The following is a 27,875-nucleotide window of genomic DNA, read 5'->3' on the forward strand; positions in this document are numbered from 1 at the left end:
TTGCTAAGTTTAAAAAGTCGTTTTTGGATTGGGACTTCCATGCTTGTTATATTCATGTTCTGGTAAGGGTGTTTGATCTTTACACTTAGAAGTGGACACGTGTTTACATGGTTTGCACACTGCATGAGAGTGTTTATAGTGGTTTGCACAGCTCACATTATACTCACCTGCATGAGTCAGCACGTGTGGTTTAGTGTGATTCACATGCATTTTGCAGTGATGTTGATATTACCTTATGCGTTTTTATGATATCACACTATGTGAGTTCTCTCTTTTTTTGAGCTTAAATCTCCATAATCACTGGATCTACATTCGGCTGGAAGCCTTTTTGCAGACTGTCTACCTGGAGTAAACCCGCGTAAGCACTGGGAAAACCGGATGTGATGCAGGAGCCGCAGATCCATAGTCTGTATTGTGAAACCAATCCATATTTACCTATATTTAAGTGCAATTTTATCTGAATAAAATTATCATTATTTACCCGTGTTATGTGAGCTTGCTTGCAGAGTATAAGGGGAACACCCGATTTCTTAAAGGGCCACAAACTTTGCAATCCTAACATCACATATGCCACCACAGATGATATCATAAGGAGGAATAGCAATAGCTGCATCAGTGGAGTGGAGTCTTGGATTGATTCCTTGGGGCTTTTTCACACGGGCGTTGTGTGTATGAAAAACGGATACCCATGCATTTCTATGGACTAGTGGCTGTAAACAGATAATCATCTGTTTACATCCGTTAAAAAAAAAAATGGATGTCAACGGATGCGAATATTAATGGAAGAAAACCCTATTTTTCTTCTGTATGAAAAAATGAAACAGACAAAAAAATGGATATTAACAGATATACGGTCCATTTTTGCATTGGTAAAGGATGCAAAAAAATGGATGTGAAGTGATCCGTTTTTTCTTGGAAAAACCGTGACTGAACTGATGAAAAAAATGGAACACCCGTGTGAAAGGACCCTTAAGGGGAAAGTGTATTTTAACCGGATTACTTGCAAGTCCACAGTTGAAGGTGAACAGATAAGAGGAAAGGTGGTAGGAATCACATGAACTGTTTATCAAAACACTTGATTTTGTATATGTAGTGGATTATGGATGGAGAACTTATTTTATGAAACAAAGAAAACACTAAAGACTGGTTATTTTTATTACATTTATTAGCTGTTAAGCACAAGATATAACACATGATTTTATGTGCATATATTAATATAGAACACATGGATGGCAGTTTAGTTTGCTTTTGTATTAGTAGGCACAGCATAATGTATGCAATGCATTAAAGAAGTTGAGAATATTTACACAATACCTTGTTTTATGCAATTATGTGAAGAGCAAACTCCTGTTTACTTATTTGATATGCAAATAATGTTTGAAGTCAGTTCTTTAATCCTTACCCATATTCTTTGCTGCACTTATTACCATTCACTGTGTAAAATGTACATATGCAAAACATGGATCTACAAGTTAAGTGTTATTCCTTTGGGATTCACCCTTTGTATACATTTTTACTTGAATGAATAAGTTTTATTGCTCATGGTTTTCACTGTTTGTATGGGTTAGGGTCATGTTTATCAGCTATTTTGCTACCTAGTAAAATTTTCTATACATTGGAATTAAGAGTAGTACAGCTAATTTTGTTATGATCACTCTTTTCCTTGGCCTACTTGATTATTAGGTCTTCCTTCCATATTACACTAAGTAGTGAAGTTCTTACCTGTTTGATAAAACGGAGAGCATGGCATTGTGTATCCGATGCACATGTTGGGGAGAGTGAAGAATTGGAGACAAATAGAAATACAGCAGCATGTGAAAAATAAAAAAAATCCCCCTACATGATGCTCCTGAAAGAAGGAAGGTTCTTTATTGTAACTGGATGGAACTTTTTTAATAGCAGTAGGTCAGACTCTCTCTTTGAAGTGTCTAGTCTTTGAGTGAATAGGGAAAAGTTTGTACTGCAGGAAGAACACATATTGGAATTGTATTAAGAAGCAGTTTTCTTCTCCCCATTACTTTCTAGGGAAAAAAAATATATATATACAGTCAGGTCCATAAATATTGGGACATCGACACAATTCGAACATTTTTGGCTCTATACACCACCACAATGGATTTGAAATGAAACGAACAAGATGTGCTTTACCTGCTGACTGTCAGCTTTAATTTGAGTGTATTTACATCCAAATCAGGTGAACGGTGTAGGAATTACAACAGTTTGCATATGTGCCTCCCACTTGTTAAGGGACCAAAAGTAATGGGACAATTGGCTTCTCAGCTGTTCCAAGGCCAGGTGTGTGTTATTCCCTCATTATCCCAATTACAATGAGCAGATAAAAGGTCCAGAGTTCATTTCAAGTGTGTTATATGCATTTGGAATCTGTTGCTGTCAACTCTCAAGATGAGATCCAAAGAGCTGTCACGATCAGTGAAGCAAGCCATCATTAGGCTGAAAAAACAAAACAAACCCATCAGAGAGATAGCAAAAACATTAGGCGTGGCCAAAACAACTGTTTGGAACATTCTTAAAAAGAAGGAACGCACCGGTGAGCTCAGCAACACCAAAAGACCCGGAAGACCACGGAAAACAACTGTGGTGGATGACCGAAGAATTCTTTCCCTGGTGAAGAAAACACCCTTCACAACAGTTTGCCAGATCAAGAACACTCTCCAGGAGGTAGGTGTATGTGTGTCAAAGTCAACAATCAAGAGAAGACTTCACCAGAGTGAATACAGAGGGTTCAGCACAAGATGTAAACCATTGGTGAGCCTCAAAAACAGGAAGGCCAGATTAGAGTTTGCCAAACAACATCTAAAAAAGCCTTCACAGTTCTGGAACAACATCCTATGGACAGATGAGACCAAGATCAACTTGTACCAGAGTGATGGGAAGAGAAGAGTATGGAGAAGGAAAGGAACTGCTCATGATCCTAAGCATACCACCTCATCAGTGAAGCATGGTGGTAGTAGTGTCATGGCATGGGCATGTATGGCTGCCAATGGAACTGGTTCTCTTGTATTTATTGATGATGTGACTGCTGACAAAAGCAGCAGGATGAATTCTGAAGTGTTTCGGGCAATATTATCTGCTCATATTCAGCCAAATGCTTCAGAACTCATTGGACGCCGCTTCACAGTGCAGATGGACAATGACCCAAAGCATACTGCAAAAGCAACCAAAGAGTTTTTTAAGGGAAAGAAGTGGAATGTTATGCAATGGCCAAGTCAATCACCTGACCTGAACCCGATTGAGCATGCATTTCACTTGCTGAAGACAAACTGAAGGGAAAATGCCCCAAGAACAAGCAGGAACTGAAGACAGTTGCAGTAGAGGCCTGGCAGAGCATCACCAGGGATGAAACCCAGCGTCTGGTGATGTCTATGCGTTCCAGACTTCAGGCTGTAATTGACTGCAAAGGATTTGCAACCAAGTATTAAAAAGTGAAAGTTTGATTTTATGATTATTATTCTGTCCCATTACTTTTGGTCCCTTCAAATGGGAGGCACATATGCAAACTGTTGTAATTCCTACACCATTCACCTGATTTGGATGTAAATACCCTCAAATTAAAACTGACAGTCTGCAGTTAAAGCACATCATGTTCGTTTCATTTCAAATCCATTGTGGTGGTGTATAGAGCCAAAAATGTTAGAATTGTGTCGATGTCCCAATATTTATGGACCTGACTGTATATATATATATATATATATATATATATATATATATATATATATTCTCTATCACACAGTGGATATAAAAAGTGTACACATCCCTATTAAAATGTCAGGTTTCTGTGATGTAAAAAAAAAAAAAAAAAAAATTAGACAAAGATAAATCATTTCAGAACTTTTTCCACCTTTAATGTGACCTATAAACTGTACAGTCCAATTGAAAAACAAACTAATATTTTAGTGTGTGTGTGTGTGTGTGTGGGGGGGGGGGGGGGGGGGGGGTAAACATAACAAAACAAAAATAATGAGGTTGCATAAGTGTGCACACCCTCTTATAACTGGGGATGTAGTTGTGTTCAGAATTAAGCAATCACATTCAAAATCATGTTAAATAGGAGTCAGTACACACCTGCCATCATTTAAAGTGCCTCCGATTAACCCCAAATAAAGTTCAGATGTTCTAGTAGGTCTTAACTGACATTTTCTTAGTTGCATCCTACAGCAAAAGTCATGGTCCGCAGAAAGCTTCCAAAGCATCAGAGGGATCTCATTGTTAAAAGGTATCACTCAGGAGAAGGGTACAAAAGAATTTCCAAGGCATTAAGTATACCATGGAACACAGTGAAGACAGTCATTGTCAAGTGGAGAAAATATGGCGCAACAGTGACATTACCAAGAAGTGGATGCCCCTCCAAAATTGATTAAAAGACGAGAAGAAAACTTGTCTGGGAGGCTGCCAAAATGCCAACAGCAACATTAAAGGAGCTGGCAAGTACTGGCTGTGTGGTACATGTGCCAACAATCTCCTGTATTCTTCATATGCCTGGGCTATGGGGTAGAGTGGCAAGATGTAAACCTTTCTTACAAAGAAAAACATCCAAGCCCTGCTAAATTTTGCAAAAACACATCTGAAGTCTCCCAAAAGCATGTGGGAAAATGTGTTATGGTCTGATGAAATCAAGGTTGAACGTTTTGGCCATAATTCCAAAAGATATGTTTGGTGCAAAAACAACACAGCACATCACCAAAAGAACACCATACCCACAGTGAAGCATGGTGGTGGCAGAATCATGCTTTGGGGCTGTTTTTCTTCTGCTGGAACTGGTGCCTTAGTCAAGGTAGAGAGAATTATGAGCAGTTCCAAATACCAGTCAATATTGGCACAAAACCTTCAGGCTTCTGCAAAAAGCAGAGCATGAAGAGGAACGTCATCTTTCAGATTGACAATGACCCAAAGCATACAACCATCGCTCATCCATGTCTTTATGGACCTTGCTTTGTGCGCTGGTGCACAGTCATGTTGGAACAGGAAGGGGCCATCCCCAAACTGTTTCCACAAAGTTGGAAGCATTAAATTATCCAAAATGTCTTGGTATGCTGACACCTTAAGAGTTCCCTTCACCGGAAGTAAGGGGCCAAGCCCAACCCCTGAAAAACAACCCCACACCATAATCCCCCCTCCACCAAACTTTACACTTTGCCAGGAGAATGGTACTTGCTTGACTGCATTGTGCAACCACTAAACCCAGACATCCATCGAATTGCCAGACAGAGAAGGCAATTCGTCACTCCAGAAAGCATGTCTCCATTACTCTAGAGTCCAGTGGCGGCGTGCTTTACACCACTGCATCTGATGCTTTGAATTGCACTTGGTGATGTAAGGCTTGGATGCAGCTGCTCGGCCATGGAAACCCATTCTATGAAGCTCTCTATGCATTGTTGTTGTGCTAATCTGAAAGCCAAACGAAGTTTAGAGATCTTTAGCTATTGACTCTGTAGACAGTTGGCGACGTCTGCCCACTGTGCGCTTCACTAAGCGCTGACCCCACTCTGTAATATTACATGACCTACCACTTTGTGGCTGAGTTGCTGTTATTCCCAGTTGCTTACACTTTGCTATAATACCACTAACAGTTGACCATGGAATATTTAGTAGTAAGGAAACTTCACGGATGAACTTACTGCACAGGTAGCAACCTATCATGGTATCACTCTTGAATTGACTGAGCTCCTGAGAGCGACCCATTCTTTCACAAATGTTTGTAGAAGCAGTCTGCATGCCTAGGTGCTTGATTTTATATACCTGTGGCCATGGAGGTGATTGGAACACATCAAGCCTTGATTTGGATGGGTGTCCTATTTTTATACATATACACACTTATTTTTTTTCTTCTTTATTTAGGACTGAATTCAACACACAAATTGCATACACAGTCGAGAGGGTTGGACGGAAGAAAAAACAGAAAATATTAAATGAGTCACATATAATAGTTTGTATCTTCTTGTATCCAATTACTGTAGTTGTAAAAAAACAAAAAACAAATACACTTGCATTTGAGCTGTCAGTTATTTTTCTTATAAACCTGAGCAACACAATATTCTGATAATGTTTTTAAATGGGTAAAAATCTTTGAACGAACATGAAGACTTACCATCTATTGCTGGCCTAGCACTGACTGGGCTGTCAAGTTTTGTTTTTTTCTTTTTTTGGAAGACAAACTAAACCGAATGGAAACTAAAAAAAAAGGTAACAGGTGACATTACAGAGGATTACAAAGAGAATGTGTTGCTAGGTGCCACTGGAGTTAGGGCTCATACACACTATGGGTAACCTGCATTTTTCGACACTATAAAATGCAGGACACTGCTAGGGTACATAGAAAACACTTGTTTTCTATGCATCCCATTCACACCACAACACTGGTGAGGTGAAGTGTGGAAAATGCAACATTTCTGCATTTTTCCAGAAGTGCACTGGATGGCATCACGTCACTGGACAGCAGCACAATGCTAAGACTAAGCAGATTACAGTGTGCCAAAACTAGTACACAATTCCCCATTTTCAACACTGGATCAGACTAGACATGTCAATGTGTGATGTTCCAGAGAAGTAGGACTCCTCTTGCTTAGGGTTGCCACCTAGTCAGTAGAAGTGGGATAAGGCCACTTTTAGGTGGTTGTAAACTCTGAAATGAAAAATGAACAAAGAATATCCTTCTATAGCGTGTACCTGCCTCAATTCATAGTACTTTAATATTTTTTTTGTCTGTTGTTTGCTTCCTCTAATATCTGCATGAGTCAATGCTGGCAGGTTATCTGGGCTCCAAACAGTCAGGGGGTATAGGGGAGGGGTCCAGCACACAGCCAGTGATTGACAGCCTACACTGTGCAGGTTTCCCTATGAGGCGGGGGGGTCCATTCCCTCTACTCAGGTCTCAGATTACACTCAGCTCTCCTCTTTGAGCTGTGCATGTGTGACATTGGATCTCTGCCCCGTCTCCTTTACAAATACTGTGTAAATTCTACACTTGGAACAGATGTAGAGAAGAGATGGCTACAGATAAACAAGTGCTACGTATGTAGCAAGATTTGTTTCATCTCTGTGTATCATCTGATGCTAGTCATTTCAGTAGGTATAAGTAAGGGTTTACAAATACTTTAACCCCTCGACGCTGACCATACGCAAATTAGCAGCCTCACAGAACTGGGTTTTTTTTTCCGTTGGGCTGCTAATTTCCGTAGCTGTCTTTCTGCTGGGAGCGTGCCACACGGCGCACTCCAAGCACAAAGCCCAGGGTGTTACTGGGGGTCCCGTTTTAACAATCGGAGGCTGTCACAGCAATCAGTCACTATGAAGCCCGCCCTCCTCCCCTTGTTTTTACTCTCTCTGAATGGAGGAGAGAGATACATTGTAAGTGTGTGTAAATAATATAATAATTAAAAAATAAACAAAAATACCTAGATTAAGGTACGATCTAGGTCCGTGCCAGAGTTGGTGTTTTGGTCAGGGTCATTTTTTTAATTTTGAAATTAGTGATCGTGGCAGAATTTAAAAGTAGGAAAATGAAAAATGATGTACTGTTTCTGGGCTGTACTATGGGTACAACCAACTAACATACACACCTGTGGTGTCGCTGCCATCATCAGGAGAAATTATTTTGGGTTGTTCTTTAGTGGTAGGTTATGGTATTAGCCAGAAATATACAGCTAAATTTAAGAAAAAATATATATATATTTTTTTTTTTTTTTTACTATTTTGGGCCAGGATCAGGAGATATTCACTACCATTTATCACCAAATGAAAGCCCAATTTGTCCAGAAAAAAAACTTAATCCACCTGGATTCACAAAGTAGTTGTGATGATATGTACGGTTTTGCTAACACATGTCAAAGTTGCAAAATTGTGCTTAGGCGTGAAGATTTGTTTTATCCTTTGGCACTAAACGGGTTTAGAAAACTGAACAGAAGTTTTATTGGCACAGACTATTCAGGCATAGCAAGCATAAGGCTAACTATCTATCAAAACTCACATATAGTTTAGTGCCAGCTGTAAATTGTAACCATTTGTGAAATTAAATTTCAGGAGCTATGCATCAAAGTTGAAACTCAACTCCAAACACATTAACTCCTTCGAGCAAAAAGGGTAAAACACGTTAATGCCCAAGCACAATATTGAAGCTTTGACATGTTAGTAAAACCATACTTATCACAACTACTACGTGTAACCAGGTGGATTACACAGGTCTGCGACTAAAAAGCGGTTTGATTATTTTCATCTAAATTTTCATATATTTTGGTGTGCTGAAAACAAATAAAATATTGAAAAAACTCCTAGATGTCACGATTTCCCACAAAATGCAAAATTGTCTTCAAATTTATCAAATTTTTTAAATTTGTTTTTTTTTATACTATGGGTTTTTAACCAAATTTAAAGTCCAAATTACTATTGGATGCTTCAGAGAGACATTCCAGATGCTACTCACAAGCGTTAATGCACCAAGAGGAGCCACACAGGGAAGAAGAATCGAGTTTAGTGTGTGTAGGTGAGCTCATTTCAGTTCAAAAAAGGATTTATGAAAAAATTGTAATAAAACTTTAATTTTATAAGTCTATTTCCATTTATTTTGAGGTATTGCCTTATTTAACTTAGTTACCTAAACTGTCAGGAAACGTGATGTCCTATGACAAAATGGAGGTCATTTTCAGATTCAGAGCACCAAAAAAAACAAAGATTACGTGGAATAACCAAAATAGCTCTTGAAAAAAATTTTTTGCAGACCTGTGTAATGCCTTGTTTTTTTTTTTCAGGACAAATTGGGCTTTTGTTTGGTGGTAAATGGTAATGGATATCGCATGATTTATTTTTTTTATATCAAAAAGGAAAACTGGCCCAAAATAGTAAAAATAAAAATATATTTTTTTTAAATGTAACTGTATATTTCTTGCTACTATCATCACTTACCACCAAAGAACAACCCAAAATATTTTTTTCTGCTTCTGACAATCGCAACGATACCACATATGTATATGCTAGTTGTTTGTGCTTGTAGTACAGCCCAGAATCGTGGGAAAAAAAGTGTGCATTTTGCGCTCTTTTTTTATCCTAACTCCTACACCACACTGACAGTAATTTAAACATATTTTTAATCCTACCCAAAATATACTGGTCATGACCTTTGACCTTCACCCAAACACCCCGATACTCACCTAGATCAAACCTTGATTTATGTATTCCTTTTTTTTTTTTCCCTCTGCAAGGAGAGAGATACATTGCATCTCTCACCTCCATTCAGAGAGAACACACAGTGACTGATCACTGTGATAGCCAATTAGGAGGCTATCACAGCGACCAGGTGACCTGGAACCAGGAGTTTTGGGTCTCGATCGCTTGTACCAGACCCGAGGCTTCTGGCGAGACCCTGGTCTCTTTGCTGAAAACATGCCATGCTGCTTGCTATCAGTACAAAGACAGATACGCATACAGTATATACAGCCCCACGAAAAAAAAAAGCCCAGTCCAGAGAGGCCACATATATGCATACTGTCGGCAGTAAGGGATTAAAAACTCCTTTAATTTCATGCATGCGCGGCGCCGCCGATACGGACATATCCGCCTGAGGCTCCGCAGCATAGCGGGACAAGCAGCCTCGTGGACACAGCTCTCGGCCCATACCGGCCCGACCTGGCTGAGATGGCCCAGGGGGCCGCCACGCACCAGTCCCAGCTGAAGCCCATTAAGAAGGCCAAGGCTCAGGCCTCAGCCAAAATGGCAACTGCATCAGCAGCTGCGACACAGACACAGCCATATGCAGCCCTACAAATAGCACATCCCAAATCCCACAGCTCTTCGGATGGCGAGTCAGAATCGGACATGGGGATACCTGTACATACTTCTTCTGATTTTACCTCTCCTGACCTTCTCAAACAATTCGAATGGATGCTGCATAAAGCTCTGGAAAAGACCTCGGACCATATCACTGACAAGCTGTCTAAATCCGTAAATTGGGGCAACTCACTTCTGACCTAGAACACAGGGTCAATGACCTGGACGCCACTTTCCATACCCATTCTGGTGAACTTGAGCTGTTGCGTGACAAAAATGCAACTCTGAAGTCCTGCCTAGAGAACTTCAAAAATAGGGCCCGGCGCTCAAATTTACGTAATTGGGGCCTCCCTGAGTCTATCATGGACACCCTTTCCACAGTCACGGCCCTGTTCCAAGAGCTGGCGCCGGATCTTCCAATTGAACATCTTAAACTTGACAGAGTCCATCGGGCTTTGGCCACCCGCCGTCCGGATGGCCCAGTATGTGACATCATCGCTAAGTTTAATTATTTTTGCATGAAGACGCAGCTCCTACAAGCAGCCCGCGACGCTGGGTCCTTGACCTTCCAAAGAAATAGCTATCAGCCATTTCAGGATCTGTGTCCAGCCACGATTACTAAGCAAAGAGCCATGAAACCCCACCTCCACATTCTCCAGCACCATGGTATAGCCTACAGATGGAGCTTCCTATTTGCGGTCTGTTTCTCTTTCCAATCCTGGACTACTTCTATAGATCTCCTGATGATCTTTTGGATGCATTGCAACATCTCCCTTTTCAACCCCAAGTCAACACTCCAGAGGGCTCCCGTCGGCAGTCGGCATCCTGCGCTCTGCAAAAGAGCCACCCCTCTCACTCAACCAAAGGTCAACTTGGCTCCAGCAAATGAGGCCGATATTCCTCTCCAGCTCCCCCTCCTCAGGACTCCATAGACTGAAGCTCACTAGTACACTCGGAACATCTGTATTTCCCTCCACTGGGCTGTGTCTACACCTGAGACCGTCCTTTTTGGTCCTCCAGTTGTCATCGGATGTAGACGAACCTTACCCTCCTTAATAGCTAGTGTAACTCACCCCTTAGCTTGTCTTAACATTTTGATCAATGACCATGTTTACAGTACCCAAGGATTTTCTATTCTGTTTGTTATTATCATTATTTGTGTTTACAGTGGCACCACCTGCCATGCTTGAGAGGCCTGGGCCCGGCTGCTCCGGAGGCATCACGCTGTTTCCCCCAGTTTTCACATCCAAGATGGACTGTGATGGACAGATGTGCTGCCAAAACCCGGAACTCCCATCGCATCGCCTAGGCTCTTACTGTTCTTGCAGAAGCCTACCTCTATTTGTTTATAATTGGGCTGTCTTCTCCCCTATGTTTGTCACTTCGCATCCACCACTAGCCCATGCAGTACCAGGCTTTTGTACTGCCTGGGCTACGTTTGACCCCTGGGTGTGTCCGCTTTGCAGATTTCCCAGGGCCCAAAAGGTTGGGCTCATCACCCATTTTCTATCCTACCGGTTACTATCTACCACTCTTGTTTCCCTGTGTGACTTCCCTGCTCCTTTCTGATCTTCTTTCTTTCCCTTCGACACCATACAATGTATGCTCACCTTCAGACTCACCTCTTATTAGCAGCCCATGCTCTCTCACCATGGGTCCTCTGAATATCCTTACCCTGAATGTTCAGGGCCTTAATGTTCTGCAGAAGCATATTAAAGCCTTCCGATCCTTTGTGTCCCACAAGGCTCAAGTTGTCTGCTTGCAGGAGACGCATTTTTCAAATACTTCCACGCCCAAATTTTTTAGCTCCCTCTACCCTCAGGTCTTCATTGCTTCCGCTAAGGCCAATTGTAGAGGAGTCCTTATAGCCTTCCATCGCACAGCACCTTTTACATTAAATACAATGATCAAAGACCCCGAAGGTCGGTACATAATTCTGTCGGGGCGCCTCCTCGATTCGGAAGTTACCATTGTAACCTATTACATTCCCCCAACCAGGGCCCGTTACCATTCCTCTCCCACCTAATGACTCTCATCGACTGCCATAAACGCGGCACACTACTCATTTGCGGAGACTAACTGCACACTATACCTATTTTTAGATAAATCCCCTCAACCGCCTCTGTCACCGTCCTCTAAAACTCTCCTTCCAGCAACTTCTGCACCGCCACTCATTGGTCAACTCGTGGAGAGAGCTTATCCCTGTGAAATGCTGATATATCTTCTACTCGCATCCTCACAAAACATATTGCGTATTGATCATATTCTCACATCTGTCGGTTCCTCTTCACGACTCCTTGCCTCTGATATCCTCCCTATTCCCTGGTCTGACCATTGTGTTGTTGTCACGTCCATCTCGTCCCTCGCTCCCTTGGGTTCCTAAATAATCCTAAATAATATCCACTGCCTGGATATTATTTAGGATTTATATAGCGCCAACAGTTTGATCATCGCTTTACAATACAATGTGAGACAATACAGTTCAATACAAGAGGGATAGGAGGGCCCTGCTCCTTGGAGCTTAGAATCTAGGATTATGTATGGTTCAAATTGCACAGCATCTATACCAAAAATGTGCAGGACCCTTTTTTGGGTCCGCACTAGATTTGGATCGCATGGGTATTCACACCTATGCGATCCGATTCTGCACATTGCACCATGTGGCGGCACAGTGGCTTAGTGGTTAGCACGTCTGCCTTGCAGTAAATGGGTCATGGGTTCGATTCTAGACCATGGCGTCTCCTGCATGGAGTTTGCATGTTCTCCCTGTGCTTACGTGGGTTTCCTCCAGGTGCTCCGGTTTCCTCCCACACTCCAAAGACATGCTGGTAGGTTAATTGGATCCTGTCTAAATTGGCCCTAATATGTGTATGTATGAATGTGAGTTAGGGACCTTAGATTGTACACCCCTTGAGGGTTAGGGACTGATGTGAATGTTCAATATATATGTGTAAAGCGCTGCGTAAATTGACGGCGCTATACAAGTACCTGAAATAAATAAAATGTTTTGTGAACCAATTTCAGGGTTTTGTTAACTTAACACCCACAGTGGTTCGCATGAACGGGGTGCAATTCTGATGCAGTGAGGAATTCGCACAGAAAACGCTGCAAATTCCGGACCGCATCAGTGTGAACCCAGGCTAAAAAGTTCAGTTGCTTTTAGTCGGTTTCTAACATCTTAGAAACACCTAATGCTTGTTTACATTAAAAGGGCTTGTTCAGTGTGCTAAGATTATGTTCTTTGTAGAAAGTGCCTGCATCAATAATTTTGAAAATTAATTTCTTCACAATGCTTCTAGATGGGGGTGAATAAAAACATGTTGTTTTTAAATTGCTTTTACTGCTTGTTCATAATATGTAGGATTCTTCACTATCCATATTTTGGGCACAAATTCACTTTAAAGGCAATACGTACTTAAAACATATCCCCAGATAGGTCGAGCTTCCCCACCGTGAAGGATTCACAAAATGTTATCTTGTTGAAACATTTGGCCGTTTGGTTCATATTTTTAGTACAGATCCATACAAATTAAAATACTATCCCAACTGATTTTTACATGTAATCTTTCAGCAAACATGAGATGATCTCTATTTGCTGTATTAATTTCCAGTTCTAAAAATACCTGATTGTCCCAGTAAAAACATAATTCCCCTCATCCCCATAACACAATAGCCCAATGAGAACCATCCATGGATGACAATCTTATAACACAACTCAACTCATCTCTTATGTTCACATGCACCACAACAGATATTTGCATTTCACAGACAGACAGATACCAACAGCTCTCTCAGAAAGAAAGGGACCAGAGCAGTTTTTTTTTTTACCGTACGTTTTGCAAAAATGCAGATAACACATTAACAATATGCTTGTAAAGATACCTGTACAGAAACTCCTAAAGCTGCAATTATCATGCTTGTGTGGCAGTTATCAGTCATTTACTTGAGTGACTATAGTATTTAATTTCAGTCCTCCCCTGGCAGCTACAATAAAAAAAAGTTATGTAGGAAGGTGAGGGGAGAGACAGAGGAGATGGGCCAGCACAGAGAGCAATTTGACACTTCCAGAAGAGGAGAGGGCTATGACATGCAAGGTGGAAGAGATTTTGATAGAGAATTGACTAGTCAAATTGCTAGCAAGCACTGAGGTACTGGAGTTTGACACATAAAATAGAAATATGGAAACACTATACGATTTACACGATTATTTTGTTTGATACGGTACCTCTCGACACTGTAAATAAATTGGCAACTTCATTCACAGGGGCACCAGCTAAGCAGCACCAACAATTTGCCCTCTTTGAAGCTCAGTAGGCTCTGACATGACTCCGTATTACTAGCAGTGCATGCTGTAAATGACGAAAGTGAGGCTTCCCACCTGTTATCTAGGCGTCTCATCACACAGCAGAAGCAAAAGAATGTTACATCACTTTCGCTTTCAAACAGAATACATGTGGTCACTTTCACACCTGCAAATCAAGTAGTGTTTCCATTTTTTGTCTAACCCCTGTACATCAAATAAAAAATAAAGTTTAGAAAAAAGCATAAATGCTGTAATTAAACCATTTTTTTACTTTTGCCTGCACTTTTTTTTTTAAACTTGCCAACAGGGTCTTTTTAAAAAACAGGGCTTTTAGCATTTTTCTATACAATGACTGGACAAAATAATGCTAAAGTAATCCTGTGATGACACTGACAGCAAAACTAAAACTGCCATGGCTAGTCCCCTCCTGAAAATGCTAGTTTCTTCTTGGCCGTTATTCAGAAAGTATGAAAAAGGTAGAGAGTTAGAAGAAGCATGTGGATCAGTAAATTCAAAGAAACATCAGGAGTCTTTTGCCACATATACTAAGTCAGGGAATCAAAAGCATGGCAGCATTTTCAGAAGCAGGTCACAAATGACATGTTTCTGTCATGACAGGTTTCCTTTGAACAGTACACTCCACCAGAAACTAAAAATCAAAGTGGGATTCCAGGTTACACACAACTAGGCTTAAAAATGTCCAAAAAACACCTATGCTGACTAACCGGGGTAAGAAAAATGTATGTAATTACCCATTTCCAGCCTGCTCCAGTCATGCAATTTCCTGTGTCAGCCAGCAGCGGCCACAGGGGAGAGGAGAAAATGCTTGACAACAGCTGGTTATGCCTGGAAGTGCAACCTCACCCTATGGCCCAGCTGTTGTCGGCATTCCCTCCTCTCCCCTGCAGTCATCACTGACTGACACAGGAATATTGAGATAGCTCTTAAGGAGTACCTATCAACAAACTCCACCCTGGACATTTCTCCCCTACTTTTATGGGAGGCCCACAAACCAGTGCTCAGAGGGTTCTTTATTAGCAAATGGTCTTTCCTAAATAAAGAAAAGCGTCAACTGCGTTCCCGCCTTGAGGCAGCTTACACTCAGTCACACCAGGCTTGCCAAACCACCCCATTGCTCAGCAATCGAAAGGCCTTGGAGCAGTCTTGATTGGAACTAAATCTCTCACAGATCAAGCGGAACTATCTCTCCATAGATCACGACCCAAGTCCTATACTAAAGCAAACAAACCTGACACGTTCCCAGCCCTCATGCTCCATAGACTAGATCAAGTTTCTAAACAGATTCGCTTACGTGTGTCCCAGGGCGGTTTCACTAGCAATCCAGTATGCATATTACAAGTGTTCCGCAAACACTTGTCTCAGCTGTACTCCCCAACAGAACCCTTTGGCCAAGCTCGCGCTGAAACCCTCTTGGCTCACTTGACTTTCGAAACGATCTGGCCAACAACTGGAAACCCTGGAGAAACCAATCACACCTGCTGAAACCCTGATAGCCATCAAGGCCTTGAAAATACGAAAATGCCCAGGCCCAGACGGCTTCTCCATGATACCAAAACCTAACTCAGATGACTCGGTCTGGTAAAATTCTAGGCCTATTTCTCTCCTCAATATTGATATTAATCTCCTAGCAAAAATCCTTTCCACCTGCCTTAACCCATTTATAGGGCTCGTAGTCCACAGTGATCAAGTAGGCTTTATCCCTTCACACCAAGCGGGGGGACAATGTCAGACACGCAGTCCTTCTTTCGCACTTGGCTTGTACTCCAACATCCCCACATGCTACCTTTCTTTGGACATTAGGAAGGCCTTTGACATGGTCTCATGACCTTACCTTGATTTCATCCTATATCGTTAGGGTTTTGGGACTCATTTCCTTTCATGGATCTCCTCCTTGTACTGTGAGCCATATGCCTGGGTTCGATATCTAGGACACAAGTTGGCCTCATTTCCCTTCCTGTGAGACACCCGCCAAGGCTGCCCTTTCTCACCATTGCTCTTCACCCTAGCCATTGAACCTTTGACCCTCCTGATCAGAGCTGACCCTGATATCCGTGGACTTGAATTTGGAGGCACCCACCATAAGCTTTGCCCCTTTTGCCGACGACATGCTCCTCTTCCTCACGTCCCCCGACTTTACTTGATTTCTTCAGGACTTCGGATGCATTTCTGGCCTCTATGTTAACCCTCAGGAGTAGATAGCTCGGAATATCTCCCTACCTCCTCAAGAACTGGCTCGTTCGCAGCAAGTGCTCCCGTTCAACTGGTCCCAACAATCCATTCCTTATCTAGGCATTAAATTGACAGCCAGCCCATCGGACCTTTATTCGGCCAGCTACCTACCAATACTAACCCAACTATCAAGCCTCATGACCAAGTGGTCCCCCCCCCCCCCACTGGCCTGAATGGCCATTTTCACTACAGTGAACCTGCCTATTCTCCCTAAACCACTATATTTGTTCAGAGTCCTACCCATTCCAGTGCAAATCACATTTCCTCCGCATTTTGCAGCGACAAGCCTACTTGTATATCAGTCCATGTATACCTCGCTCTACCGTACATAGATCTAAGTTTATGGGAGGCCTAGGTCTCCCAGATTTTACAAAGCTTAACACCTTGCACAACTGCCAAAGTACCATGCGACTCACGAAATCCCCCAATGGGTTATCCCTGAATCAGTCGACTGCAACCCACTCTGTCGCTAACCTTCTTTGGCTTAGGCCCCCCAATCGTCACAATGAGATGTAATTGGTTTACAACGAGTCTGTCTCCCTTTGGAGTACAGACTAAAATTCCATAATTCCCTTCAGTCTCCACATAATCTCTTAATCTCGTACCTCCAGAATCCAGCCTTTCCTCCGGCCTGATCCTCTCCACGCTCCTTCACACACTGGTCCTCGGCTAATCTGCTTCGCGCCCATCACTTTATGACCTATAGGGGTTTCAAATCCTTCCCATCTCTCTATGAGTCGCACTCTATTCCGGCATCAGAGGTCTTTAGATATCTCCAGTTGAAGCATTTTTACGCCCTGCTAGCTGTTCAATCCCATTTGGCCTGTACCGTGACCTTTTTGAATGCTTTTGCTACAAGAACTCCCATAGACCCGGCCTTATTTCTGCACTCTATAACCTCCTCACTACTCCTGAGTCTCTGCCAAACCTTACTTATGTTGCTAAGTGGGAGAAAGATCTTGGACACCAGCTGAGCCCTATGGATTGGGATCACATTTGGCCGCTACCAAATCCTCCTCCCAGAATGTGGTTCCAGTGAGGATTGCTAAATATACCCCTAATTATCCTCCGGATTGTTTTCGGGGCTGTGCGATGGTAGGAACATACTTTCATACATGGTGGTCTTGCCTGGTTACTCAAGCTTTTTGGGCCAAATTCTTTCATATGCTGTCCTTGCTTTTTGCAAAACAATTATCACCGGACCTGACCACAGCCTTGTTAAATCTTCAACCCCCCTCCATATCCAAACCTCAATTCAAACTGCTCTTGCAAATCACTACAGCTGCTAAACAAATTATGGCCAAAATCATGGAAGTCCCCCTCTGTGTATATTAGCAGTTAGGAATAAGGTAACGCAAGCAATGATTCATGCCAAAGTGGAAGCCACCATTGTAGACTCAGTTCCCAAGTATTTGAAGATATGGACCCCCTGGGAGGAACACTTTCTCCCACCGAATCTTGATGATTCGTTGCTCCTTCCCTAACACCCCCTAGCCGCATGTACGGTGGAGCTGTGGGCTAATCCACACCCTAGTACGGTCCCAAGATTACCTTCTCTCTCCTGGAAGTCAAATGTCCCTTGCCACCCCCGCCCACTTGGTCTCCTCTTTTTCCTCTTCTCCCTTCCTACCTAATCATGTCTTTGCTTTCTTCTTGTCTTACATGGAACCTATCTGTAGCTTTCGATATTTAGACCATAATTTTGGTTTACCTCCCCTTACACTGTATTATACCCTATTGTTTCCGAACGGTTCCCAGATGTATGTTTTTGTATGATATTCTCCTTCAAGCCTTGGGGCAACCTGTGCCCCCCGGTTTTTTTTTTTCTGTAAATACATTTGAATATTCTACATTTGTCTTTGGCTTGAAAATTCAGTAAAAATTTTGAACAAGAAAAACTCCCTTTAAATTTAATTATGTACACTAAATGTCTTTTGAAATACAACTAGCATACATAGTTAAAATCAGTCTTTGTAGATTAGCTTTCTGTCACCAGCAATGTGATTGTGGGTGGGATGACCAACAAGATATTGAATTGCAGTGATGGGTGGACCCACAAGATGTCTGTCTAGCACTGTTAAGATGTATACAAATCTATAAAGCAGAAGGATAACCTGATCAGTCTGCTGCTGCTCATTCATTGCAAAGAACACAACCTGCCCCAGGATGCTGTTTGAACAATGGAAAGAGTTAATCCCTGGCGGTCACAAAAGTGGCTGAACCGACTCACATTTTTCAGGTTAAACAGTAACTATATGTATTTCATTGATATATATGTGCAGTGGCTTAAGTTCTGCTTTAAGTATACTATGCGACTTTGCTTTTGCTTAATCTATGGCAGTAATAATAGCAATTCTAAATAAATACCCTAAAGTAGAAAACACAAGTCAGACTGAAGTGTCAAGTCAGCATTTAATTGTAACAGTCCTTTCCAGAAATATATGGAAAAAAAAAAACACAAACACAAAAAAAGGACAGCAGACATACACGACTCTCCACACAGGTTTACATTCAGTGTTACTGACTGCAGTTCCAGTAACACAAGTGGCTTCACCAATCAAGAACTAAAATTAAAATAGGATTGGCTTGACAGCTCTTAGTTGGAAATGAAACAGCAGTTTGTAAAAAAAAATATATATATTGCTTTTCTATGATAATGCATTGACGTCAAAGTACAAAGTGCATAGCAAAAATATGATCTCACCACAGGCTGCAGCACATTAAGCAAGTATTAAGTTCAGAAAAAATAAATTTGCTCAAAGGCAGAGATATTTCCAGTGTATGTTGGGCAGTAATTATATATTAATGGGTAAGCGGTTTCTGCTTCCTTGGAGTATTGGTGCAGATTTTTTCTAGCTGTAAGAAGAAAATACATACCAATTAGTGCATCAAATTATTTATAGAAAACACAAAAATTTATTTAAAGGTCTTTACCAGAGGAGTCTAAGGTACATTTATTAACAGGGGTCAAATTCTGGTACACATTCCCACTGGCCTAAAAACCTAATTTGCAGGTCTTCCACAGGAATCAATGGGGAATCTTCAATAAAATCAATGATTCTCCATTTGAAAACAGCAAATGCTTAAAGTGGAAGTTTAGATAAATAATACAAGTGGGAGATCAGGCAGAAATGTTAATGCAGAAGCGACATGCTATGGGGTTGATTTACTAAAACTGGAGTGTAAAATCTGGTGCAGCTCTGCATAGAAACCAATGAGATTCCAGGTTTTTTGGTCAAAGCTTAATTGAGCAAGCTGTAAGAAGCCGATCGGCTACTATGTACAGCTGGACCAGATTTCGCACTCTCCACTTTTAGAAAATCAACCCCTTTGTCTCTTTAGCACTAAACTTACCTATGTGTCTGTGGGATTGACGTCATGTCAGCTCGGCCAATAAGAATGACTGGTGCTTTATACCAAAAAGCTGGCCACTAAAAGGAGGTCAGAGGCCAGGACGTTGCAGCGCTGGATTCAAGGTGAGAATAGTTTCGTTTTAAAAAAAAGTACCCCATCAAGAATAAAATGTATTTTTAAAAATCAGGGGATTAATACAAATTGATTGTAGTATAAAAACACAGAACTCCTATACTGAAAACTATCACAGCATGTCAGCCAGAAGTAATAGCGGCTGGGACAAAACTATAACACTGCCAGGGAGCTTGGTTATGTTTTAAGGCCCATACAGAAAGGTGCGGAGACCTGTCCTCCTAGTCAATATTTGCTGCATGTGCATCCACCTCAGAACTGAACGTAGGTAGCCCACAGAAATGGATGCAGATGCATTGGCTGCACAGACGCAGCTGCAGGTCCAAATTTTTCGTGCGGGCAGAAGTAGGTGAACAGATGCAAATGCACAGTGTCAAGTGTTCAGATCCATGCACCTGCCTCTGCCCAAATGTCAGAAGCAAATCAACATGAAGGATGGTTCTCAGTGCCCATCTGAAGGAGTCCCAATTCATATAGTTTAAATGTTTTTTAAAATACTACAGATAAAGCCTAGGTACTAAAGTCTTTGTGCTAAACATATATAGAAAATCTGATCTCTAAGTGTTCTTTTTCCCTGATAAATTTACCAGCTACATCAAATTCCAACATTATCTGGCAGAGTCCTGTAACGTGTGGGAAAATGCATGGGGTAACAAGCTGTCACTCTATTCAGAGACTTTCATATTAGCGAGAAAATCTCTAAATTATCAGGATCATTCTTCCTAGAACTGGGAACAACCCCTTCACAAAACGTGTTCTCCACATCCGAGTGTTGGCCAAGTTTTGAAGAAATGTTGCAAGTCATGATCTTTGAAATGACTGGCAGTTTTTCCTGCAACTTGTTATTCTCTATTAATGAAAGCCTGACATTGTCTTATATTTTCATAAGAGACAGATTTAAGAACTGCTCATCATAATCAGGTTATGAATGAGTTAATGATAGAACAAGCTTCAGAAAGGCTGATTATTGCTTACACACATTTTCTATCAAGCCATGTTTAGCAGTGACAGGGAGTTCTTCTACCACCCGTTGTTCCATGTAGCCACCTGTTGATGTATGGGCTCTTCAAAAGGAAGTGTTGTTGAAATGTGGCCACACACAGCACTAACACTGTTAAATCTGTTGACAAATGTTTCTCATTCTAAAAACACAAAGATTTGGATTGTACCAACTGACATTTAGAATTTTGATACAATTGTGCATCAAAGGAAAATATCTTCTACCCATCCAATCAGCATTTAAAAGTTGAACTTTTAAAGGATAAGTTCACCCTTGGAACATGTTCCACCCATGTTCCCATAGCCGTGGCCACGCCCGACGCGCCCCCCCCCCCCCCCCCAGCTCTGACAGATAGTACAGGAGAGGGGGGCGTCATGTCGACTTTGGTACGGGGAGGGAATATATAATATTCCCCCCGTACCAAAGATCAACCCGATGACACCGCCCCCCCCGACACGCATGAGTGAGATAGATACACACACACTTTTTTTTTATTATTATTTAACCGCTGCAGGGAATAGCACACTTTGATTCAGGTAACGGGGACACCCTGAGGGTTGGAGTTGTAAAATGTGACCATATTTCATGTTACACCACAAATATGGGTGTAACATGAAATATTGTCAAAAAAGTGGCAATTTTATTTTCTTCAGCCACGGGTAGTCTGTGTTAATGGGTAAATCCCTCTTGTGGAACTGCTGCGTTCTTCCGGCGGGGAGGCTTCCCTGCTGGGAGAACACAGCGGTTCCTGCAGCTGCTGGCAATAATCACATGTAAAATTGAGACATGCTGGTCATACTAAAATCGACCAAAGGATCACTTTGAGCACAATCAGCCTGCCCATAGAAGGTTTGAATCTTGGCCTGTCCTCGCTGAACCGGCTGAGATTCTACCAATAGCCTCTTCATCTGCGGGGCACAACTGGAACTAGGTACTGCTGCATGAATTGCTGATATTCCCTTAGTTCTAAACAATTATATTTAATTTAATGTGAAGTTGTTACCTTCATTAACAAAAAAATCAGCCATGTAAAAAGCGACTTGTATGGCTTCAGCAGTATGAGAAATAACAGAAGCTTTCTTCCACTCAAATGGATTCTTTTCTGGGTGCCACTGAACGCCATAAAATGGGTAATCATATGCTGGAAAATACATAATACAAGCTGTCAGAACAGGAAACACTCACAAGAATTGTGTTCATGCTTCTACAGACCAGCAGAGGTTACATTTACTGCAACAGAGTGAAATGATTTGATTTTAACCAAAACCTTTATTACTATTAGGATGTTGGCCTTATCCAACTGCCACCTCAATTCAGACAGCTGTCCTTGTGGCATACACATTTCATCTACATACAAAAGAAATAGGTTTCTATAACTTGCCTTTGGAGAGAATCCCCTTGCGCTCCAAAATGCCACTGAAAGATTCAACATGAGATCAAGACCCTGTTTTCTGTTCAAAACAGCCATCAGCAGACACATAGGGGTTTATTTACTAAAGCTGGTTCACTCAGACTCTCATTGACTTCTAAATGGAAACCAATCAGCTTCCAGGTTTTATTGCTAGAGCTTAATTGAACAAGCTGAGGTTAGAAGCTGATTGGATACCAGGCACAGCTGCACCAGATTCTGAGTGAACCAGCTTTAGTAAATCCCCCCCATATAGTCTGTCTCACAAGGAATCTACCAGTTCATAAGCTTGATATGGATAATGAAGGTTGTAAGGGCTGGTTTACACTTACAAATGCTCTTTGAAAAGCGGTCCTCCATGGATCGTTCTTCAGAGAACGATGGAGGTGCAGCTGACTGGTATTAAGGAGGGATACTGCCACCTCCTGAATGCCTTTTTTTATGTTGATAGCGGAATGGGGTATTTGAATGGCAAAGCCTGAGCAAAAGCCTAGTGTTTGGCTCACAGTTGTGGACCTAATCACTTGAATAGGTCATGTTTGGTGGCAATACTACCTCCATAGTAACAACTTAACAAATGTAATAAACCTACCTCAGTCTATCTGAAACAAAAGCAATGGTTTTGGATGGAATTGTACTGTGTAAACTTCTCATCTGAACAAATGAAGATTTACAAGTATTTTGGAGCTTCCCAATTGTCCATCTCTACTGTGGAGGACAGTCTGATACAGACATATAAACAGTGCTAACTAAATGCCACATGTGTGACACAGAAGAGGTTATCCTCTACTTCTCCCTGTGCTAAACACACAAACCACAAGGATATGTTCTATATTGAAACCTCAACATAGGGTGAGAAGTAAAAACATAAAATTGTACTAAAAGGAAATTGAACTCTTTTGGGAGATCTAATTAAAAAAAAAATCACAAGATCTTCATCTTAAAGCCTTGTTTACAGAACAAATCTTCCCCTTGAGATCCTCCCATTTGTGACAGTCATTCTGGCATTCCAAATTTAGGGATGTGACATCTCATATCAAAAACTGCATGCAATATAAGTAGCCTTTTTTAGTTTAGTTTTAACAAAGCTGAAATCTCACTTTGTTACAAAGTGTATCCTCCACATTTTCTAAATGCTTTCTATACTTGGGTGCCTACAAGTTTTTCTCTGATTCAGCTGTCCTGTGCTTAAACCTTGAAGAAGAACTCAAAAGCAGATATAAAAAAAAAAAAAAAAAAGAAAAAAAAAGAAGAAGCAGTCGGACACGGTTTATAAATTACATTTGCTCAGACACTATAGAACTATACAAATATTGTTACTTTTATATCATTCTGTTCATTCATCTGCAGATCAAAGGGATGAACTTTTTCTGCAGATGTCTGTTAAAAGCAACCTGACAAGTGAAAAAAGCAGGAAGGACCAAACACACACACAATTCCCAGCATAGCTAGAGAACTGACCCAGCTTTGCCATCATGCCTAGTGTGGTCAGTTTTTAATAGGAAAGCAGAGGGACTGACAGAAACACCAGGAATTTCATGCAAAGAAAGCAGAATATTTAACAGACCAAAAAGGAGTAAGCAAAAGAAGTTAATCATTGGATTTTACAAACACTTTCATAAAGCTTTGTACAAACACGCTACGTAATGTTATCCGTGCATTCTACAATGAGTACATATGCAAAACTATAGATATAGCACTGAGACAAGACACAGATAGGGAGAAAATGACATACTGTGAGGTTAATACACCAAACACAATGTGCGATATTAATGTCACGTGACCATTTTCTATGAAATACCACGTTAGAATTAAAGAGCCAACTCATTAAAATACTGAATTTATGATAAATGCAGCAAAAATCGGCAAATATTGCATAAACACTGATTCTAATGGCAGAAGATTTCTCCTTCGTGCATTCTATGCATGAAGGTAGAAAACATTCACATAATCTTCATTTGGTGGAGCTTGTAAGAAAAAAAAAAGTGATAAAAAAAAAAAAAAAATCTAAATCAAAATTTGGTCATAAATTTAGGCCAAAATGTATTCCGCTACATGTCTTTGCCAAAAAAAAACAAAACACTACTAATGGCACTGGGCAGGAAGGGATTACCATGAGAAGCGATCAAAGGGTTAACTGTGTGCTATTTCACTATGTGCTGTGTCTGTGCGCTTCAATGTAAGCACACTGCTTTGCATGGCTGTGCACAGCCATCCAAAGCAGTGTGCACGAGCTGACATGGAGAACGGTTGTGTTTACAAACAGTTCTCCTTCCCTTCCAACGGGCATACCCGCCAAATCATCGGCTGGGACCCGGTGACTGACAGCCATGGCCACGAATGGCAGCATGGTTAGAGCTTGCGCCCCCTACCCGGAATTCCAAAATAACACACACACACACACACACACACACACACACACACACACACACACACACTTTCTGCTGTAGGGAGGTTGGGAAGTGGTTAAAGTCTTAAATATCACATATGCTCTTGCCCTCTCTTTTCAAATACCCTGTACACTTCCTTTTCCCAGTATGTTAGGAGTTTTCCTGGTGATAAAGCTGCGTTATGTGCCCATGACACTTTACCATTTTGGGGGGACCTCCTCCTCTTTAGTTGCTGCCGTGTCCCTTATTTTTACATATGGTTCTTATTCTGGCTTCAATATACACTGGGATAAATCAGTTTTACTATCATTTGATTCTTTATCAGATGACTTGCCCTCTACTGCAGCACTATCGGTTTCTTCATTTAAATATTTAGGGGTTATAGTCACTCCTCAAATAGTTTGACATCCACTTTTGTCATTTCCCTCATAATCAAAGAACCACTGAATTCACAGTTTTTGGCTTCACATTTTGATTCCTTTATTTTTTAAATTTGTGGTGACACATAAGAGTTTGATTCCTAATTTAAAGCAGAACTCCATGTACATTTTTATTTTCCTATGCAGTGGGGCTCTGCCTGCATGGCTAACCTGCTTGTTTTGTCCAGGGGTTTAGGGAAGAGCTATACTTACCCTGTCCTCCGATCCTCCAGAAAATGGCGCTCCCCCACGTCCAGCGGTGGACTGTTTCTGCCATCCTCATGCCTGGAACCGGTCTATGGGTGTGATGACATCAGGAATAGTCCATATCACAACATATAAATATTTAAGACATTTGTTAAATAAAAGAATGTTTTTAGGGAACGGACTACTTTTGAAATAAATACCACAAAGTTATTTTAATGCAAAAATTCATGTCGTGTTTAACCCTTCTCTTCCATAATACAGAAAGTATAGTATAAGTCTCACCTTCCATAGTGGATACAAATTCCAAAATGCCATCTGAGTTTGTAGACAGAACATTATAGAATTTCCCTAGTTTCTCATTTGCTGTATAATTCTAGAAAAAAAAACAAAAAAAAAAAACATGTAAACATAGGAAAATATATAAAATATAAAAATAGTTGCCTGTTGGATTCTTTACACTATCAGTAAGTTTACAATAATCACAAAAACGCAGAGTTTGTCATGGAGCTTTACAGGGAATAATTTATTAGAAATGGATTAAAGTGTATGTTGAGTATTTTGCTTGGACAGAGAGTAAGCACTAGGATTTTTACTTCTTTCATGGTAGAAATTTCCCCGCTTTTCCTGCTCGGCTGACAATAGTTTACTAGACAGGAAGTGAGGGGATATCTTAAACTAAACGGCAACACAGAGAAAGAGGGGGGGGGGGCGGGGAGAGGTGTTTTACCCTGATGCATACTGCTGCGACTTCAGGTACAACATGCAATTTACAAATCACATCTGAAGTGGCATCCAATGTATTTTTATAAAACGGTGTTAATAGTGTGATTTGAAAAATAGTTCCTACGTTACATTTTTACCACTTCAGTGTGATTTAACTCTCAGACTAAGGTAAATGGCACTGAAATTACATCTGTGTCTATATCAGTGCTACTTTAAAGTCGCTCTTTTAATGGGACCAAATCATACCAATTTGAAATTGCATTCAGTGTGAACCAGGGCTTAGTAGTAGTAGGAAGGTTAGAACCCCTGCTAGATTTTTATTTCTGTGTCCCAGTTGCATCTTTATGCAAATATTCCTCTATTCCTTGGCTGGCTACACATTACAGCCACATAGTGGAAAGGGCCTAAACAATCCATTCAACTTCTATCCAGTCAGGTAGGCCCACACACGGCAGAGACGATGGTACAAAAATGATTGTACATTTGGATTGTAATGTGTGTGGACAGCTTTAAGTATAGTTTGTAATTCAGCGTACATATAATAGGAAAATAACGTTTAAGTTCAGGTCGAGGACAAGCAGCACTTATGAACCCAGAGATAACCAGATGACTTAAGAAACTGAGCCTTAGTATACATGGTTTTTTTTTTCCCCCTTTTTAAAAGGCTTTGCCCACCTGCAGAGACAGGCTCCAGGAATGAAAATTTGCAGTTATGGCCTTCTTTGACAGAGCTTCATAGAGCGATGGGGGCATTTTCTGGAACAATTTGCTGCCTAATGCACCTACAATTTGAAGACATTACAGCAGACAGTGAATCATTTGTATTACAGTCTAAGAAAGATCAAATAAAGTTAGAATACACAAAAAAAAAAAAAAAGAAAAAAAAGTACATTGCCACAAATGCAAAAATCAATATACGTGCATTTAACATTTTCTGAAAGTTATTGACCTGTAAAATCTTCCCTTGTGTAGACATTCAAAAGCCCTAATACTGCTGCAGGGTGCCACCATGTCTATATTATTTTCTCTTCACCGCTCCCCCCAGCAGCTACAAAAAAAAAGGTTATGTAAAAAGGGAGAGGGGAGGGGGACAGTGAGAAGCTGGGCCAGCACAGACAATAAATTAGATACTCCCAGAAGAGGAGAGGGCTATGATGTGCAAGGAGTGAACGGGCTGTAATAGGAAATGGACTCTTCCTGGAGTAGTCAACCCAACCTAATGCTTCAAAGTAACCCTTAAAATCCACCCGGTTGTCTCTAATCCGTTACTTCCAAGTTTACCCCAGCTTTTAAAATGCATATACAGTATAGCCAAAACTTTTCTTTACATTTAGGATAGGGATGCTAAGGGTTAAAGACATCAGTCAGTTTATTTTTAGCTATTTGTCACCCCTTGGGGAGGTTTCCCTTTTACACCCGTCTTAAAAACTCAACTGGTAGCACAAGAAAATTGCTACAAATTTGCCATCACTGGAACAAGTGTTCCCAATGAAATATTACCGCTTCCCTCTTGGTCTGATGACAACACTCATTCGCACCCCTGCAGTCTCGTGATTGTGCCAATGTGTGTTAAGAGTCACATTAAGGCTTGCTATTCATTTGAAAGGGCTGGCATTGAAAGGGATATACAAAAAACACATTTTGCTATGAGAACACTTGAAACCCAAAATCCATGGAATGATGAGAGAAGTCACAAACCCCTTTGAAGTTCAATAAACTTGACAGACACTTTCATCTCACAGCTCCACAGGCTCTTAACCAGTATAGTACAAAATCTAAGTGCTAGCTCTGTGTATAATGAATGCTTTCAGGTTGCAGTTTTTGCAGAAAAAAAAAAAAAAGTGACATGGCTGATTACAAAAAGGTGGAATCTTTACAAAAAGGGTGTCACCATGGTTGTCATGGTCATTGT

The 27,875-nt window shown here is 41.0% G+C and overlaps 1 protein-coding gene across 1 annotated transcript in view; it reads right to left on the minus strand.

The window, feature by feature from the left end:
* Positions 1-18,723: 18,723 nt before the first annotated feature.
* Positions 18,724-27,875, minus strand: part of GGH (gamma-glutamyl hydrolase) — a 41,889-nt gene continuing 32,737 nt past the window's right edge. Inside the window, exons 6-9 of the mRNA XM_089685322.1 lie at positions 26,639-26,745; positions 25,523-25,613; positions 21,820-21,957; positions 18,724-19,186 (exon numbers count right to left, since the gene is read on the minus strand). Of these exons, the coding sequence (XP_089541448.1) occupies positions 19,068-19,186; positions 21,820-21,957; positions 25,523-25,613; positions 26,639-26,745 (455 nt within the window). The 3' untranslated portion in view covers positions 18,724-19,067. The remainder of the gene's footprint in view (positions 19,187-21,819; positions 21,958-25,522; positions 25,614-26,638; positions 26,746-27,875) is intronic.

The sequence above is a fragment of the Staurois parvus genome, unplaced genomic scaffold, assembly GCF_062004578.1.
Source record: "Staurois parvus isolate SC_StPar_1 unplaced genomic scaffold, SC_StPar_1.0 ptg000371l, whole genome shotgun sequence".
NCBI classification, from domain to species: domain Eukaryota; kingdom Metazoa; phylum Chordata; class Amphibia; order Anura; family Ranidae; genus Staurois; species Staurois parvus.